The sequence below is a fragment of the Amblyraja radiata genome, chromosome 19, assembly GCF_010909765.2.
Source record: "Amblyraja radiata isolate CabotCenter1 chromosome 19, sAmbRad1.1.pri, whole genome shotgun sequence".
In the NCBI taxonomy this organism is placed as follows: Eukaryota; Metazoa; Chordata; class Chondrichthyes; order Rajiformes; family Rajidae; genus Amblyraja; species Amblyraja radiata.
This window is the reverse complement of record NC_045974.1, coordinates 9,672,170-9,692,062: the sequence shown is the minus strand read 5'-3', so window position 1 is coordinate 9,692,062 and position 19,893 is coordinate 9,672,170. Positions and strand designations below refer to the sequence as shown.

General features: G+C 45.4%; 1 protein-coding gene across 1 annotated transcript in view; it reads right to left on the bottom strand.

Moving 5' to 3' along the window:
- Window positions 1-18,923, bottom strand: part of LOC116983806 (ADP-ribosylation factor-like protein 8B-A) — a 41,662-nt gene extending 22,739 nt beyond the window's left edge. Inside the window, exons 1-2 of the mRNA XM_033037639.1 lie at window positions 18,519-18,923; window positions 1,207-1,287 (exon numbers count right to left, since the gene is read on the bottom strand). Of these exons, the coding sequence (XP_032893530.1) occupies window positions 1,207-1,287; window positions 18,519-18,647 (210 nt within the window). The 5' untranslated portion in view covers window positions 18,648-18,923. The remainder of the gene's footprint in view (window positions 1-1,206; window positions 1,288-18,518) is intronic.
- Between the last annotated feature and the right edge of the window lie 970 nt (window positions 18,924-19,893).

Genomic DNA, 19,893 nt, shown 5'->3' with positions numbered 1-19,893 from the left:
AAGAAATCATACTCATAAAGGTGAAGGGGGGAAAGATTTAATAGGAATCTGAGGGGTAACCTTTACCACACAAAGGGTGGTGGGTGTGTGGAACAAGCTGCCAGAGGAGGTAGTTGAGGCAAGAACTATCCCAATATTTAAGAAACAGTTAGACAGGTACATAGAGAGGACAGGATTGGAGGGATATGGACCAAACGCAGGCAGGTGAGACTAGTGTAGCTGGGACATGTTGGCCGGTGTGGGCAAGTTGGGCCGATGGGCCTGTTTCCACACTGTATCACTCTATTACTATGACTCTTCTGAGGGCATGAAGCAGAATATGGTAATCTAAGTGAAGTGGTTTACGAGAAAGCTGCCTGGATTAGAACATAGAATAAATACAGCACAGGAACTGGCCCTTTGGCCCACAATGTCTGTGCCGAACCTGATGCCAGCATAAACTAACCTGATCTGCTTACACGTGATCCTTATCACTCCATATCCATATCCATGTGCCAAACTACAAGCCTGTTAAATGCCACAGTCATATCTGCCTCCACCACCACCCCTGGCCACAACACGTTCCAGGCACCCATTACCCCATGTAAAAAAAACTTGCCCCGTACACCTTTAAACTTTGCTCCTTTCACCTTAAGCTATATGGAGAGTTTGGACAAACTTTGATATTTTCTCTGGAATTGATAGAAGTATATAAAAATATGAGAGGCATGGAAAGGCCAGAGAGCCAGAGCCAGTTCCCCAGAGAGAAATATCAAAGACCAGGGGCCATAGCTTTAAGTTGAGAGGGGTAAAGTTTAAAGGAGATGTGCGGGGAAAGTTTCTCTTTACACCAAGTGTGTTGGGTGCCTAGTATGTGTTGCCAGGGTTGGTGCTGGAGGTAGATCCAATAGTGGGATTTAAGGGGCATTTAGTTAGACTTAAGGTTCTCCCCGTGACCACATGGGTTTTCCCCTGATGTGCTGCTTTCCTCCCACACTACAAATTATACAGGTTTGTCGGTTAATTGGCTTCTGTAAAAAAAAAATTGAAAATTTTCCCTAATGCGTAAGATGGAGTTAGTGAACGGGATCACTGGTCGAAGCGCACTCGATGGGCCAAATGACCTGTTTCTGCAATGATCGCTAAATTAAACGAAAGAAAAGTTCCTAAAGGTTTTGTTGTACTGCAGAGCAAACTGGGGATTCAGAAATGTGGCCGTCAACCTACCTTTATGGTGACGTTTCCTTTAGTTAACTTTCTCATGTTGAAACCCACTGTTGGGATCATATCTTCTGTGAACTGGCCAGACTGTTGAGGGAAAGAAAAGGAGCAGAGTTGAATAAAGGAAAAATATTGATAACGTTCAAACTATTTTTAGTTTACAAAGTGTTGACCTGTTAAAAAAAAAAACTCTACAATGCTGAATTTAATTTTCTTTAAAAAAAAACATGCTTTTTTCAGCTTATCAATATCTTTCATACTTGAGGCATATTGATCTGTGGAACTATCTACCCCTGGAGGTAGTGGATGCTGAGTTGTGAAGATTATTCATGGTATTCTTGAACTGCAAAGAAAGTTGACGGTGGGCGGCACAGTGGTGCTGCGGTAGAGTTGTTGCCTTACAGCGCCAGAGAACCGGGTTCAAATCTGACTACGGGCGCTGTCTGTACGGAGTTTGTACCTTCTCCCCATGAGCTGCGTGGGTTTTATCTGAGATCTTCGGTTTCCTCCCACACTCCAAAGACGTACCATTTTTTGTAGGTTAACTGGCTTGGTGTAAATGTAAAATTATCCTTAGTATGTGCAGGATAGTGTTAATGTGCAGGGATCGCTGGTCAGTGTGGGCTCGGTGGGCCGAGGGGCCTGTTTCCGCGCTGTATCTCAAAACTAAACCAAATCACGGTTATCGGACAGAAACAGGCAGGAAAGCTGAGCTGAAGCCAAAGATCAAATTAGCCGTGACCTTGCTGAATGGCTTCACAGGCTGTTGGGCCTTATTTCTAATCTGGTTCCTATTTCTTGTATTCTTACTCTCTTATCTCAGTGTTGAAAATAAAAGCTCTCACATTTCAGGCGTCCACTGCCAGCATCAATTACAACCACATCAGCTGAGCATAGGCAAGCGTGAAAGGTTACCTCATTGATCTGTAAACAAAACTACTCGTTGACAGGCACAAAGTGAAACAGATGTAGGCACGCACATTAAAGTCAGAACAATGCAAAAGTCTACAGCATTTCTGTCACAAAAGGGATCATTAAAAGACAGAAGGTAACTCAGCTGATATTGAATCCAAGAAGAAATCAGGATAGCGGGAAGAGAAAAATATGGATAGTGGGAAATCAGGAGAGTGGGAAGAGAAATAAGAGGAGAGGGCAGGAAAAGTAGTCCCTTTTGTCCCAGATAAAAATGTTAAAGATCTGAGATCATAGATTTGGTTGAGAGGAGCAAATTTTAAAGGAGATTTTTCATTTTCGTTTCGCTTTTAGAAAGAGCATGGAAACAGGCCCTTCGGCCTACCAAGTCCGCGCCGACCAGCAATCCCCGCACACTATCGCACTCTGTGGACAATTTACAATTAATGCCAAGCCAATTAAAATTAAACCTGTACGTTTTTGGAGTGTGGGAGGAAACTGGAGCACCCGGAGAAATCCTATGCAGTCACAGGGAGAACGTGCAAACTCCATACAGACTGCACCCGTACTCAGGATCGAACCCGGGACTCTGGGAGTATAAGGCAGCAACTCTACCGTCAAGTCACCCATTGAGACAGGGGAGAACATCTTCAAAATAGGCATGCCTTGAGGAGATTTCTCAGTGGAGCAGTGAGAATGTAGAAGGAACTGCAGATGCTGGTTAACACACAAAAGGCCACAAAGTGCTGGAGTAAGTCAGCAGGACAGGCAGCATCAATGGAGAACATGGAAAGGAGATGTTTTAGGTCACGCCATAACATCATCTATCCATGTTCTCCAGAGATGCTGTCAGACCTGCTGAGTTACTTCATCCACTTATACCCTTTCTTGGTTTTGACAATGTCAGCTTGGGACAATACGCTGATGCCACTTATCTCATCAATGGATCATAATTCTACAGTGTTCTGAGGTGCCTATAGTAGGTAGAAGGGTGGGTAGTAATTTTGCACAATGAGTATGTAGGATCCCAGGACTGATTCTCAAACACAGGGAAAAGGGTGAATAGACCCTCGGACTATATTTGATCAGACTTTACCTCATATTAAACGTTATTCCCTTTATCATGCATCTGTACACTGTGGATGGCTCGATTGTAACCATGTACAGTCTTTCCACAAAAGCAACAAAAGCTTTTCACTGTACCTCGGTACACGTGACAATAAACTAAACTAACTAACCAACCTTTGCTGCGACCTTTGCTGGAAGCAGTCCAGAGAAAAAGGCTCCAGGTTATAGGAAGGCCCCGAACCAAAACCTTTCCTATCCATGGTCTCCAGGGTTGCTGCCTGAATCGCTGAGCTGCTCCAGCACAGTGTGTCTTTTCGTTTTGTAAACCAGCATCTGCAGGTTCTTGTTTCTACCAAATTCACCTTCCAATTGCAGTCAGCAATCTTCGATGCTTTTGCAAAATGGGGAAACTGATATCTCAAAATGAAATCATGCAAAAGTTTGGTGTTGCAGCATATTTAAGCCATGAATGTGTCGATGAACGATATCCTGTCACAGCCAATGTCTGCGTGCAAAAACAGGGATTCCAACCCAAGCCCGTTAAAATGCATGCCCAGGGAAACATGATCAGTGTACAAACTCACTGAAGCACAGTCAGCTATGCTATTGAAGCAGCGTTTCTTGCTGCATATCATTGCATATGAGAGTAGGTCATTGTATCCTGCAATAAGTTCATCGGTTCATATGTTCTAGGAGCTGAATTAGGACATTCGGCCCAGCAAGTCTACTCTGCCATTCAATCATGGCTGATCGATCTTTCCTTCTCAAACCCAGTTCTCCCCATAACCCCTGACACCCATACTATTCAAGAATCTAACAATCTCTACCTTAAAATGATCCATTGACTTGGCCTCCACAGCCCCCTGCAGCAATACATTCCACAGCTTCACCATCTTCTGACTAAAGAAATTCCTCCTCGTTTCCTTTCTAAAGGTTCGTCCTTTTATTCTGAGGCTACGGCCTCTGTTCCTAGACTCTCCCACAAGTGGAAACATCCTCTCCACATGATCTACCTGGAGCAGTTACACCCATTAACAACTGTTGTACTACGGCCATTAATCTAATCTCCACCTTCTCCTAAATACCAAAACGCTAAATACTGTACAAAAATCAAATACGGGACCCCTATCTTGGAATTTAAATGGATGACCCTTCCGAAGCCAAACCGGTTGTGGCAAGGAGACAGTACTATTTTTTCCGGGGGGGTGACAGCAGAGAGGAGGTTCCAGAAATGGAACGAGACATGATACCACAAAGCAAAACAAAATCAAACTGTTCACACCAGCACAGCAAACAAATGCTTCCCCACACCCAGCCTTACAGAGATCAAAATGGCTCCAACTATCCTCGGGGAGCAGAAACTGACTCAGATGAAAGTATCACTGAAGCATTGAAGTAAGCGATAAACATTAACTACTGAGTAGATCAAAGAACTGCAGACGCTGGTTAATGTACAAAAGGTCACAAAGTGCCGGAGTAACTCAGCTGGTCAGGCAGCATCTCTGGAGAACAGAGCACCCAGAGAAAACCCACACGGTCACGAGGAGAATGTACAAACTCCGTGCAGACAACACCCGTGGTCGCGATCGAACCCAATTAATAAATCAATCCCAACCCTGTGCACTCTTCCTCAATAAGTGTTGGAAAAGTTATGTTTTGAAACTGAAAGAATCTACATTGTCCTGGTAAAAAATCTGCACGTCGAGATTTTAAATTCAACTGACGGGGAATAAAGAAAGAGAAGATTATGTTTAAAGTAAGTACACCTGGCGTACAGTAATACATACAAGTACAGTAATAATTCAATGTTTAAAGTCCATAGCATTTACACAATACTGCAGTCAAGTTGTGCTGTACACTACAGAGTCATCCTTTACAGTAAATGAGCAGGACAGATCTGGGTATTTAGATAGGTAGATGAATAAGAATGGTTTCTAAGGATATGGAACAAACGCAGGCAGGTGGGATAAGTGTAGATGGGCATGTTGGTCGTCGTGGGCATTGGGTCGAGGGGCTTGTTTCCACGCTCTATGATGACGTTTTTATGCAGAATTGTGTGGTTTTCCACCACTCAAAAAAAAACTCGGAAGACTTGAGAATCTAGAAATGGCATTACTGTAAGCAACACAGTGGAATATGGAATCGGCGAAGAGATAGGTCAGAATTTAAAAAAAGGAACAGTCCGATTTCTTACTCGATTTACTCTTCTTCAAGCTGTGTGTTGAATAAAAAGACTAAATGTAGCAACTTATGAGGATTTAGAGAAAGCAATACTGGAATAGTCCTTTCACCCAGGAAGTGGAAGGTGTACCAGCATCTGACTTATTTGTGTTAAACTGACCAAAGCATTTTTTAATGAGAATAGAGGAATACATTAGTAGAAACAAAGAACTGCAAATGCTTGTTTAGAGTAAAAAGCAGAGTGTTGGAGTAACTCAGCAGGTCAAGCAGTAGCTCTGGAGAATATGGATAGGTGACATTTCGGGTTGGAACCCATCTTCAGAAAATCATTAACACTTTGTCTCTAAGACTCAGTGTAAAGCATGAACTAGCACCCATGAGAACTGCATTCAGGTGGAGATGTTAGTCACAAACAAGTTGGCAAGTCAGAAAAATTCCAGGAACAACTCCAAGTGCTCATTGATAAACAAGGCATGCAACCTCAGCAGATTTACTTTGCAGATAAAATTCAAAATGTTTACTGACTAAAACCTTACATTGCCACAAGTGTTGTAGTAAGGCTATCAAAATTGTGCTTGTATTAAAAAGTACTTAGCTTTTGACAACAATTGGCAGACACAGATGTTTCTAATCTGCTCCTCAGTTGATTAAGTATTTGAGCATCTATCTTATAGCAGGGAAGACTGCATGTGAAGTAGTGAAGATGTACTTGGTCTTTCCTCAACATACTCCTGTTTCTTATAATCAACGTACACCCTCCTGATTCTTCTTGTGTTCCTGTTTGGTCTTTCCAGACACCAACGTTTCATCAAGGTGGAATGTTGGAGTAACTCCCTGGATAGGGAGAGCCAGTGGATGTAGTGTACCTGGACTTTCAGAAAGCATTTGATAAGGTCCCACAGAAGATTAGTGGGCAAAATTAGAGCACATGGTATTGTGGGTAGGGTGCTGACATGGATAGAAAATTGGTTGGCAGACAGGAAAAAAAGAGTAGGGATTAATGGGTCCCTTTCAGAATGGCAGGCAGTGACTAGTGCGGAACAGCAAGACTCGGTGCTGGGACCACAGCTATTTACAATATATATTAATGATTTAGATGAAGGGATTAAAAGTAACATTAGCAAATTTGCAGATGACACAAAGCTGGGTGGCAGTGTGAACTGTGAGGAGGATGCTATGAGGATGCAGGGTGGCTTGGTCAGGTTGGGGGAGTGGGCAGATGCATGGCAGATGCAATCTAATGTGGATAAATGTGAGGTTATCCACTTAGGTGGCAAAAACAGGAAGGTAGATTATTATCTAAATGGTGTCAAGTTGGGAAAAGGGGAAGTACAACTGGATCTGAGGGTCCTTGTTCATCAGTCACTGAAAGTAAACATGCAGATACAGCAGGCAGTGAAGAAAGCAAATGGCATGTTGGCCTTCATAACAAGAGGAGTTGAATATAGGAGCAAAGAGGCCTTTCTGCAGTTGTACATGCCCCTAGTGAGACCACACCTGGAGAATTGTGTGCAGTTTTGGTCTCCAAATTTGAGAAAGGTCATTCTTGCAATTGAGGGAGTGCAGCGTAGGTTTACAAGGTTAATTCCAAGGATAGCGGGACTGTCATACGTTGATAGAATGGAGCGGCTGGGCTTGTATACTCTGGAATTTAGAAGGATGAGAGGGTATCTTATTGAAACATATAAGATTATTAAGGGTTTGGACACGCTAGAGGCAGGAAACATGTTCCCGATGTTGGGGCAGTCCAGAACCAGGGGCCACAGTTTAAGAATAAGGGGCAAGCCATTTAGAACAGAGATGAGGAAATACTTTTTCACACAGAGAGTGGTGAGTCTGTGGAATTCTCTGCCTTAGAGGGCGGTGGAGGCCGGATCTCTGGATGCTCTCAAGAGAAAGTTGGATAGAGTTCTTAAAGATAGCGGTGCCAAGGGATACGGGGAGAAGGCAGGAACGGGGTGGTGATTGTGGATGATCAGCCACGATCACATTGAATGGCAGTGCTGGCTCAAAGGGCTGAATGGCCTACTCCTGCACCTATTGTCTATTTGTCTATTGTCTATTGTGATGTCTGGTAGTCTGTTCACATCTCGTGGATAAAGCTCAGAACCAACCCTATCACAAATAGGCTCCTGACGTTTTGGAAGAGTGCAAGCTAAGTACTTATCACCAAGGGGCGGCACAGTGGCGCAGCGGTACCGTTGCTGCCTTTCCGTGCCAGAGAATTGATCAGTTCGTTCCTGACTACAGGTGCTGTCTGTATGGAGTTTGCAGGTTCTCTCCGTGACCGCGTGGGTTGTCTCTGGGAGCTCCGGCCTACTCCCACACTCCAAAAACGTACAGGTTTGTAGGTTAATTGGCTTTGGTAAGAATTGTAAATTGTCCCCAGTGTGTGTAGGATAGTGCTAGTGTGCAGGGCGATCGCTGGTCGGCGCGGGCTCGGTGGGTCGAAGGGCCTGTTGCCGCACTGTATCTCTAAACTAAACTCCTTTGGACCTTTGTCCAATAAGATGCTGATAAGTAACTTGTGTACAGTTTTGCGTACAGTTTTGGTCTCCAAATCTGAGGAAGGACATTATTGCCATAGAGGGAGTGCAGAGAAGGTTCACCAGACTGATTCCTGGGATGTCAGGACTGTCTTATGAAGAAAGACTGGATAGACTTGGTTTATACTCTCTAGAATTTAGGAGATTGAGAGGGGATCTTATAGAAACTTACAAAATTCTTAAGGGGTTGGACAGGCTAGATGCAGGAAGATTGCTCCCGATGTTGGGGAAGTCCAGGACAAGGGGTCACAGCTTAAGGATAAGGGGGAAATCCTTTAAAACCGAGATGAGAAGAACTTTTTTCACACAGAGAGTGGTGAATCTCTGGAACTCTCTGCCACAGAGGGTAGTCGAGGCCAGTTCATTGGCTATATTTAAGAGGGAGTTATATGTGGCCCTTGTGGCTAAGGGAATCAGAGGGTATGGAGAGAAGGCAGGTACGGGATACTGAGTTGGATGATCAGCCATGATCATATTGAATGGCGGTGCAGGCTCGAAGGGCCGAATGGCCTACTCCTGCACCTAATTTCTATGTTTCTATGTTTCTATGTCTTCCGTGTAACTGAGCAAACAAATCAGACCAAAGGGCATCTGTCTATTTTTGTTTCTTGTTATCGTATCCCACAGATCTTAATGTTGCCACCTGTCCTCACTGCAGGTAAAATCAGAGCAGCCCAATCGAAAATCTCTCCCAGCTCAATGTTATCTGCTTCCTGGAGTCACTGCAGCTCTGTCTGACAGACTGTAAGGTACAAGCCGCCTTCTGTGGAACCATTCAATTCTTAAGACAGACACAAAATGCTGGAGTAGCGAGTCAGGCAGAAATGGGTGACATTTCGGGTCCAAACCCTTCATTGGACGAAGGGTCTCAACCCAAAATGTCACCTATTCAAACTATCCACCTGACCCGATGAGTTACTCCGACATGTTGCGTCTTTCTTCGGTGTCAACCAGCTTCTGCAGTCCCTTCTTACACCATTCTATTCTTGTTCTGGCAGTCACAGAGTCATACACAGTGGCGCACCTACATTTTTGGGGCCATGAAGCTTGAACTATTATGGGGGCCCCTTCACAACCAGCAATGAGGTCTGGGTAACCATTGTTATCTTCAATGGGGTTGTTCCGCGACCGATCACCACAAATTTTAATTTCTGTCATAAATGTTAACAGTGGTTTAAATTATTTATAATTATTTTATATTAAATATATTTAGAATGAAATCCTTAATTTGAAAATTTTTTGTTTACAGCGAGCCTACATGATACTTTAAAAATCTTTTAATTTTGATTTTAACTATTATTTTGTATTGAATTACACTATATTATTTTTTTTTAACCCCTTCTCATACAGTAGACTCAAAAATTTTAAGCAATGTGGACTGAGCATGATATTCACCTCCAGAAAAAAAGTAGGAAGTATTGGCCGGGGTCCAGGAGGCTGGCTAGGCCTCCGGTGGGGTCCAGGGGCAGGGCTCCGGTGGGGGTTCAAGGGACAACGCCTGAAGCGCCTCCATTTTCTCTGGAGAAAAGGGGTGGGTGATGTTTTTGTGTCGGGACCCTTCAATGTTCCGTTTCGAGACATATAGTAATAAAACAGTCTTGACCCTGTCCCAATGCCCCTGTCCCACTTAGGAAACCTGAACGGAAACCTCTGGAGACTTTGCGCCCCACCCAAGGTTTCTGTGCGGTTCCCGGAGGTTTTTGTCAGTCTCCCTACCTGCTTCCACTACCTGAAACCTCTGGCAACCACCTGCAACCTCCAGGGACCGCACGGAAACCTTGGGTGGGGCGCAAAGTCTCCAGAGGTTTCCGTTCAGGTTTCCTAAGTGGGACAGGGGCATTAGGTTCCTCCTCATTTATATGTTGCATGTAGTCAATATTAATCAGAATGGTAGAGCAAACTGTAGCATATACATGGCACCAACTTAATAAACTAAAAAACACAAACCTGCCATTTCAGGTAAAGCCTACACTCCAAATCCTTGATAAACAGCCATCCCAAAGATCAAATTGTAATCAATTTATACAATTAAATTTTTTTTTAAACACTATCTTCCCAGCATCTCCACATACACTGGGTAATGTGTTGAACATTACGTGCACATACACAGTGCTAAACAAAGAATTAATACAAATCTCACCAGAAATTAATTTCTCAAATAATCCCCTTTCTATTCTGGAAATCATTTACAGCAGTTTGCATTTAATATTATTATAACAGTTCAATGGGATTCCTTAACAAAATCAACAAAGTAGGTGTCAATTGGAATTTGTGAACAATTGCATTTAGTTCTGCTTTCACATATATAAAACCAATTTTAGATATTTAAAAAAAACACCTTATCCTGTTATCAATATCAAGTGGTTATGAAGACTTAAACAAACTTTTTTTTTTTACTACAAAAATGAGGTAAATCTGGTTTGACATGTGAGAGAATGTTGAAGGATTCACATTAATGCTTCTCAAGGTTAGGCTTTGATAATATAAAGAAATTAAATAGGCCTGTCAAAATATGTGACAAATCAAATTATGATTTCAAGGGTGGCATTCAGGAATTCAAAGTTGATCACAACACTTGAAAGAGCATGAAAGGAAAAGCATAGATTAAAAAAAAATAATGACTGGAGCTCTTATTAACATACAAGATGCACAGTGGTGCAAATGTGCAGTCGCTGCCTTGCAGCGCCAGAGACCCGGGTTCGATCCTGACTACGGGTGCTTGTCTGTACGGAGTTTGTACGTTTTTCCTATGACCTGCGTGGGTTTTCTTCGAGATCTCCGGTTTCCTCCCACAGTCCAAAGAAGTACCGGTTTGTTGGTTAATTGGCTTGGTATAATTGTAACTTGTCCCTCGTGTGTGTATAGGATAGCGTTAATGTGCGCAGACTCGGTGGGCCGAAGGGCCTGTTTGCACTGTATTTCTAAACTAAACCCATCTGAACACTGTGGATGGCTCGATTGTAATTATGTATTGCCTTTCCGCTGACCGGTTAGCACCAAGAGAAGCTTTTCACGCGCATGCGTGACAATAAACTAAACTCAACTCAAACAATGCAAAGGGGGCTCACAATTCAGAGGCATGTTCTGTAAAATAATCTCCCTCTCATGCAAAGAGGGTTCAATTTATTCCACTAAACCATCTCAAATTAAAGCAAGGAAATGAAAGGTAAAAGTGACCAGCACAATAGTCAGCTGTTTTGCATGCCTGCCATTTACATGTGAGCAGACGAGCGATATAAAACTGATCTATCAAAGAACGATTGTGCTAGTTCAACAAAGAACCATGGTTGGAGTACAACATTTACCACAATTGTCAGCCAAGAGCATTTTCCCATCAACTGTGCAAACACTCCCACTTTTATTTACTTCCTTCGCCGTGCTTCGTACGAGTTGTGTCGGAAGGAACCTCATGCTGGTTTACACCCAAGATAAACGCAAAATGCTGGAGAAAACTCAGCGGGCCAGGCAGCATCTCTGGAGAGAAGGAATGGGCGACGTTTCGGGTCGAGAAGTCTCGGCGAGAATCTGAAGGTCTCGACCCGAAACGTCATCCATTCCTTCTCTCCAGAGATGTTGCCTGGCCCACTGATTTACTCTGGCATTTTGTGTCCATCTTTGGTTTAAACCAGCATCTACAGTTCCTTCCAACACTATCCGACACACTAGTGGCAATTTACAATTTTACCATGCCAATTAGCCACAAACAGGCCCTTCAGCCCACCGAGACCTCACCGACCAGCGATTCCTGCGTCTATCTTCTAATGGATTGTGTTCATTTTCACAACAGGGTAACTAGCAGGAAAGCTATCCAAGAGCAACATCCTCATACCACCTCAACAATAGAATGACCACATCTGTGTATTGAAGTTGGACAAAACAGTATTGGCTCGTTCTCCCAAAACCTGCCGATCAGTTAAGTATCAGAAGGACTCTTCTCAACTTCTTCAGTCACCACAGCGCAAAACGCACAACATAGGGTGCAGTAGAACTAAATACCATGTTTAGTTTAATTTAGTTTAGAGAAACAGCCCGGAAACAGGCCCTTCAGCCCACCGAGTCTGCGTCAACCAGCAATCACCCCGTACACTAGCACTATCCTACAATAGACACAAAACGCTGGAGTAACTCAGTAGGACAGGCAGCATCGCTGGAGAGAAGGAATTGGTGATGTTTCGGGTGGAGACCCTTCTTCATACTGAATGTCTCGATCCGAAACGTCGCCATTCCTTCTCTCCAGAGATGCTGCCTGTCCCGCTGAGTTACTCCAGAATTTTGTTTCTATCTTTGGTTTAAACCAGCATCTGCAGTTCCTTCCAACACTATCCTACACACTAGGGGCAATTTACAATTTTACCATGCCAATTAGCCCCGAACAGGCCCTTCAGTCCACCGAGACCTCACCAACTAGCGATTCCCGCACATTAACACTATCACACACACACTAGGGACAATTTACATTTATACCAAGCCAATTCACCTACAAATCTGTACGTCTTTGGAGTGTGGGAGGAAACCGGAGCACCAGGAGAAAACCCACGTGGTCACAATACAAACTCTGTACACACAGCAGCCGTAGTCAGGATCGAACCCGGGTCTCTGGCGCTCTAAGGCAGCAACTCCACCGCTGCGCCACCGTGCCGCCATAACAAGATCTTGGTTTCATTCTCCAGCCACAAGTAGACAAAGTAGACGAGGTTAGTCCTGGCCGGCTGGATGACAGAACTGACAGTACGGTACAGGAGGAGAAGAATGTGGTCAAAGCTTGCAGTCAAGTCAAGGACAATAAAAGCTTATTGTTCACGACAGTCAGTTAGGAATGAGAATATCCAGACAGCCATCTTCCTTATTTACCTCCACCTTACTTGCATCTTGCACAATTTCCAGCATGAGTCAAAAAAGAGAGCACTGCAGGATTAATGCAGAATCATAATTATTGTCACTAAAAAAAGAACATTGGAAAGGTCATATGCTATCCAAGGACAGATTATAGATCTTATTATTGTTTGTGATAATTGAAATGTATACCTCCTTTCTACGGAACAATAATAGTTTAAAATGTAATTTAGATCTTATAAAATAAAGCTCCAATTCAGAAATACAATCTAAAATATATTCTCACAAAGAGCGGTGAGTGTGTGGAATTCTCTGCCTCAGAGGGCGGACGAGGCAGGTTCTCTGGATGCTTTCCAGAGAGAGCTAGATAGGGCTCTTAAAAATAGCGGAGTCAGGGGATATGGGGAGAAGGCAGGAACGGGGTACTGATTGGGGATGATTAGCCATGATCACATTGAATGGCGGTGCTGGCTCGAAGGGCCGAATGGCCTACTCCTGCACCTATTGTCTATTGCCTATTCTAAATGATTAAGGTTGCATCAGCAAAGGCAATGGGACTAGATAGCATCCGAGCTCTTGCACCCCAGACTGATATACAAGCACATGCTTCATCTCCAGCTGAGCTGCTCCAATATTGGCATGGGACTATCAACAAGCATTTGTACTATAAATGTGTAGCAGGGTCTGCACCTGAAACGTTACCTATTCCTTTTCTCCAGAGATGCTGTGTGACCCACCGAGTTACTCCAGCTTTTTGTGTCAATCTTTTTTCTTGCGCTCTAAATGGCAGGCGATGATCCTCACCAGCAACAAAGGGCTGTCTAACCACATGTCTTTGATAGTCGCTGCCGTTACCATCACCCTGGCCATATTGTCAAGGACAGTCACCCTTGTCTTGCCTCTAGAATTCATCAAACTCCTGGGGTTCACCACCAACCGCAAACTCAATCAGAACTGCAGCATAAATACCATGACATGCAAGGGCAGCTCACTGAAGCCAGTGATTCATCTCCACAACCCCAAAGTCTTCCCATCATCAATGAGGCCATCGAACCATGCAGCACAGAAACAGGCCCTTCAGCCCAACCTGCCCAGGCCCACCAAGATGCCCCATCGACACTAGACCCACCTCCCTGCGTTTAGGCCCATATCCTTCTAAGCCTTTCCTATCCAACTACCTGTCCAAATGGCTTTTGAATGCAGCTGTACTATCTGCCTCAACTACCTCCTTTTCTGGCAGCTTGTTCCATAAACCACCACCCTTTGTATAAAAACATTGCCACACAGGTTCCCATTAAATAATTCCCGTCACCTAAAAAATGTCCTTTGGTTCTTGATTCCCCATATGCTGGGTAAAAGACTCTGTGTATCTACCCCATCTATTCCCCCCACGATTATACACACCCCCATAAGATCACCCCTCATCCTCCTGTGCTCCAAGGAATAAAGTCCTAGCCTGCCCAACCTCTCCCTATAGCTCAGACCCTTAGGTCTTGGCAACATCCTCGTAACATTCTCTCCGTACACTGCAGGTTAAGGTGTGTGATGCAATATACTTCACATATCTGGATGAGTTCAGTTCTAGTAACACTCAAGGAACCTAACACAATCCAGAAGAAAACCCGCCCACCAGATTGGTATCCACTATCCTAAATGATAGTTCCCTCCATATAGTGGCACCATCTAACAAAATTAATTACGATTGCCCCATCCAGAATATGGCAACAGATTAGTGCGGCACAGTGGTGCAGCTGTAGAATCGCTGCCTCACAGCTACAGAGACCTGGGTTTGATCCTGACTACACGTGCAGTTTGTATGGAGTTTGTACGTCCTCCCTGTGACCTGCGTGGGTTTTCTCTGCGTGCTCCGGTTTCCTCCCACACTCCAAATATATACAGGTTTGTAGGTTAATTGGCTTAGTACAACTGTAAATTGTCCCCTAGTGTGCGTAGGATAGTGTGAAAGCTCGGGGATCACTGGTCGGCACAGACTTGGTGGGCCGAAGGGCCTGTTTCCACGTCGTATCTCTAAAGTGCTAAAGTCTAAAGATTGAGACACAAGAGCAGATATAGGCAAATGTAACCCTCCAACTTAATCTGCTTTAGAGAGATAACAACCATAAACGTAAAAGCGCATGAACTCATTAAAATGGGAGCAGGAGTTTAGCTACTCGAACACTCGATGCTGCCTCACCATTCAATACAATCATGTCTGATCCATGTTGACCTCAGCTCCTCTTCTGTGATAGTTCCCCTCAATCTTTCTAATATTTATCTAGATCTACGTTAAATATATCTAAAACTCTGGCCTCCATCACCCTCAGGGGCAAAGATTTTATCTGCCAGAGATTCACGGATCGGTGGACCATGTGGGCAAGTTGGGCCGAAGGGCTTGCTTCCACGCTGTATAATTCTATAACTACCCTGCGAGAGATAAAATTTCTATGCTGCCCTGTTTTAAATGACCGGCTCCTTATTTTGTAACGTCTAAAGTATATCCCAAACCTCCACCACAAAAAGGTTCAGGGGCAGCAGGTGCATGCAAACACCACCATCTGCAGGTTCCCCACCAAATCACACTTCCGTATTTTTGGGAGGACATTGCCGCTTCCTCAATGAGCCCAAGTCCTCGGCCTGGAACTCCGGGCATGGCAGCAATGTGGGAACGCCATCACCAACAGTAACCACCACCGCTCAAAGCCTTAGCACGTGGCCAGACCTGCAGGCCACAGTGGTTAGAGATACAGAGCGGAAACAGGCCCTTCGGCCCACCCGGGTCCGTGCCGACCATCGATCCCCGCACATAACACCATCCTACACCCACTGGGGACAAGTTTTACATTTACCAAGCCAATTAACCTACAAAGCTGTACGTCTTTGGAGTGTGGGAGGAAACCAAAGATCTCAGAGAAATCCCACGCAGGTCACGAGGAGAACGTACAAACTCCGTATAGACAGCATAGTCTAGGATCGAACCCGGGTCTCCGGCGCTGCATTCGCTGTAAGACAGCAACTCTACCGCTGCGCCACCGTGACTACCGTGAGGGGAGAACATCCGAGATGAATCCCAACATCAATTGAAGAACAACGAGGGACCAGAAATAATTAGGGGTTTGGTCAATAATCCCAACATCACAAAAAATAATTTCAAAACATAAAAATGTTGCACATTTTCAAAACTCTCTGTATTGAGATTTAATATATTCGTCTTACCCAGAGTTGGGTAATCGAGAACCAGAGGGCATAGGTTTAAGGTGAGGGGGGAAAGATTTAATAGGAACCAGAGGGGTAACCTTTTTTACACAAGGTTGGTGGGTGGATGAGTGAAACGAGCTGCGCGGAGGAGGTAGTTGAGGCAGGGGCGTTCGCAACATTTAAGAAACACTTAGACAGGTACATGGACAGGAAAGGTTTAGAAGGATATGGGCCAAACGTAAGCAGGTGGAACTAGTGCAGATGGGGCAACATGGTTGCAACAGACTTGGTGGGTCGAAGGGCCTGTCTCCATGCTGTATCTCTGAAGTCTAAAGCGTGGAAACAGGCCCTTCGGCCCACCAAGTCCGCGCCGACCAGCAATCACCCCATAGACTAGCACGATCCTACACACTGGGGATAATTTACAATTTACAGAAGCCAATTAATGTACAAACCTGTACTTCTCTGGAGTGTGGGAGGAAACCGGAGCACCTGGGAAAATCCCACACGGTCACAGGGATAACGTGCAAACACGGTAGAGACAGCACCCTTACTCAGGATCGAACCCGGATCTTTGGCGCTGTAAGGCAGCAACTGTACTGATGCAGCACTGTACCGCTTGGATAAAATACTATTTTTTCAAAATGCATCCACCCGATCTATTCCTCTCATGATCTTGTAGACCTCTATAAGATCTCCCCTCATCCTCCTGCGCTCCAAGGAATAAAGTCCTAGCCTGCTCAACCTCTCCCTATTGCGTAGGCAGGCCCTCAAGTCCTGGCAACGTCCTCGTAAATCTTCTCTACACCCTTTCCAGCTTTAAACCCCTGGAGAAAACCCACAGTGCCACAGGGAGAACGTGCAAACTACGTACAGACAGCACGCGTAGTCAGGATCGAATCCGGGTCTCTGGCACTGTAAGACAGCAACTGTGCCGCCCATTTAAGGGAAAGTATTAACTGTAAGACTCTACGGGCAATACAAAGAAAGAATAACCTACTTGGTTGACGGATGCTATCATAGAGCACAGGAGAAGGAATTTTGCTTTAAAATAATTTTTTTAATCTGTCATTTCAAAGAGAAAAATATATTTCTGACTCTTGGGCCCAGCTTAATTATTCGAAAGCAAGATTATTTTTAGTTTGACTGGAAAATTTGAAGGCCTTAGGAAATTAAAGGAACGTTGTAAGATATGAAAATGAAACGCAATTAATTAATATAGAGCACCTAAAAGGTTTAAATAAAAAGGGATGGATACAAATATTAATTTTTAATACGTCACCTCAGCTGGAGAATTTGTAAGCAAATTCAATGACGTTCCTAATGATTTTTTTCTGGCACAACTGAATCAAGGGTTATAATTTCTCGGGGAAGAATTCTTGTAACACAAGGAGTCTAGGTGCAGCCATACCACACATGACAGTAGTTTATCTGTATACATATTTAAAAAATTCACACATACAAGCATATAAATTGTCCCTCAGATGAAGTTTGATTAAAAAAAGATACAAAGCTTGTTTTAAAATATATTATTAGATGCAAAGATTAAGTTGTGTTTTGGTTTAAAGGGATTTAAAGGCCAAACACAGCTAGACATTGCACAGGAAATGATGATAACCTTGCACGGGCAGGAGGGGCTTGCATGGCAAAGGCGTGACACAGGCGTTCTGAGCTCCTGCTCACCCCACAGCCCCAGCTGCTCACCCAACTCCTGCAGGGGCAGTCCCGGCAGATTCCCACACTCATAGAGGGGCAGCCGCACAGCCAGGGGTCTCAATGGCAGGGACTGGAGACGCCTGGAATAGTGGCTCTGCCCTGGAGGGGTGGGAAGAAGAAAGGAGGGGGGGGGGGAGGGGGAAGGAGCGAGGAAGGGAGATGGGGGAAGAGGGAGGAGGGGAGAGGAAGGGAGAGAGGAAGGGAGGGGGAGAGGGAGAAGGGGAAGAGGGAGAGGAAGGGGAAGGGAGGAAGGGGAAGAGGGGAGAGCAAGAGGGGAGAGGAAGGGAGAGAGGAAGGGAGGGGAGAGGGAGAAGGGGAAGAGGGAGAAGGGGAAGAGGGAGAGGAAGGGAGGAAGGGGAAGGGAGGAAGGGGAAGAGGGGAGAGCAAGAGGGGAGAGGAAGGTGGGAGAGGAAGAGGTGAAGGAGGAGGGGAGAGGAAGGAAGGGGAAGAGGGGGAAGAGGGAGAGGAAGAGGGGAGAGCAAGAGGGGAGAGGAAGGTGGGAGAGGAAGAGGTGAAGGAGGAGGGGAGAGGAAGGGAAGGGGAGGAGGGATGAGGGTGAGAAGAAGGAAGGGGGGGATGGGAGAGGGAATAGTGGGACGGGTGGGAGGGAGGGGAAGGGAGGAATGGGTGAGGGTAGGAGGGGGAATGAGGGATGAGGGGGAAAGAAGAAGGGAGGGAGGGGTGGGAGAGAAAGGGAGGGGAAGGGGTGAGAGAGGGAGGGGGAATGAGGGATGAGGGGGGAGAAGAAGGAAGGAGAGGGAGGGAGGGGGAAGGAGGGATTGAGGAGAGGGGGTGATCTCCCCGCCTGTGTGTGTGTGTGTGGGGCGAGGGCTGGTCATGGAAGGCGAGGTGCGGGAGTGCATGTACCGCTATCACGTTGACAAACGTCGTCTTGCCGGAGTACTGCAGGCCGACCAGCGTCAGCTCCATCTCCTCCTTCCAGAACAAGGACTTGAACCAGTCCAGCAGCTTATTGATCAGCACCAGCATGCTCATCCTGCCGTCGCTGTGCGCCTCTGCCCCGCTCCTCTCCACTGCGGCTCCCGCTCCCGGACCCGGACCCAATCCTCCCCGGGATCCTGCTGCTCACACCCGGCCCGCCCGATGCCTCTGATCCGCTCGCTGCCTCTGCTCCGGCTCTGAATGCTGCTCCCCTCTATCCCTCTACCTCTCTCTCTATCTCTCTATCTATCTATCTATCTATCTATCTCTCTATCTATCTCTCTATCTATCTCCCTCTGTCTCTCTCCCTCTGTCTCTCTCTGCCTCCCCCTCCCTCTCTATCTATCTTTGCCTCTGCCTCTCCCTCTGTCTCCTTCAACCTCTCCCTCTCTCCCCCTCTGCTTCTCTCTCTCCTTCGATCTCTCTGTCTCTGTCTCTCTCCTCTCTCCCTCTGTCTGTCTCTTTCTCTCTCTCTGTCACCTTCTCTCCCTCTCTCTGTGTCACCTTCTCTCTCTCTGTCTCTCTCCCTCCTATTCTCTCCCTCCTTCTCTCTCTGCCTCTCCCCCTCCAGCTCCGCAGCCGGCGATCATATGACAGTGAAGCGAGGGCGCCGCGTCACATCAGCTGGTGGGGCGGGCGGGCGGGGAGGGGGAGCAATTGCCCCAATGTCAGCGGCGCTGGTCAAGCAAGGCGATGACTAATACATGCATGATTTAACGCTGCTTCGACATTCACAGGGCAACAACACAGATGCAAGAAGATCTTATAGAGGTGTACAAAAGCATCAGGAATTAGATAGGGTGAATGCACAGTCATAGTCACACAGCACAGATAGAGATAGTTCTGAAGTACGTAGACTTGGGGGCATTCGATTTGTCTTTCTGCACTAATATTGTTGTTTGTTTTTATGTGTATGGTGTGTGTGTATATATGTGTGTGTGTGTGTGTGTGTATGGGTTTAATGTGAAGGGGAAAAGACTTAATAGGAATCTGAGGGGTAACCTTTTTCACACAAAAGGTGGTGGGTGCATGGAACAAGCTGCCAGATGAGGTAGTTGAGGCTGGGACTATCCCAACGTTTAAGAAACAGTTAGACAAGTACATGGATAGGACAGATTTGGAGAGTTATACGGCAAACACAGGCAGGCAGGACTAGCGTAACTGGGACATGTTGGTTGGTGTGGGCAAGTTGGGCCGAAAGGCCTGTTTCCAAGCTGTATCACTCCTGTATATACTGTATATACTCCTGTATATACACACACACTGAACTTTTTTTTCTTGTTTATTATATTGCTTACAG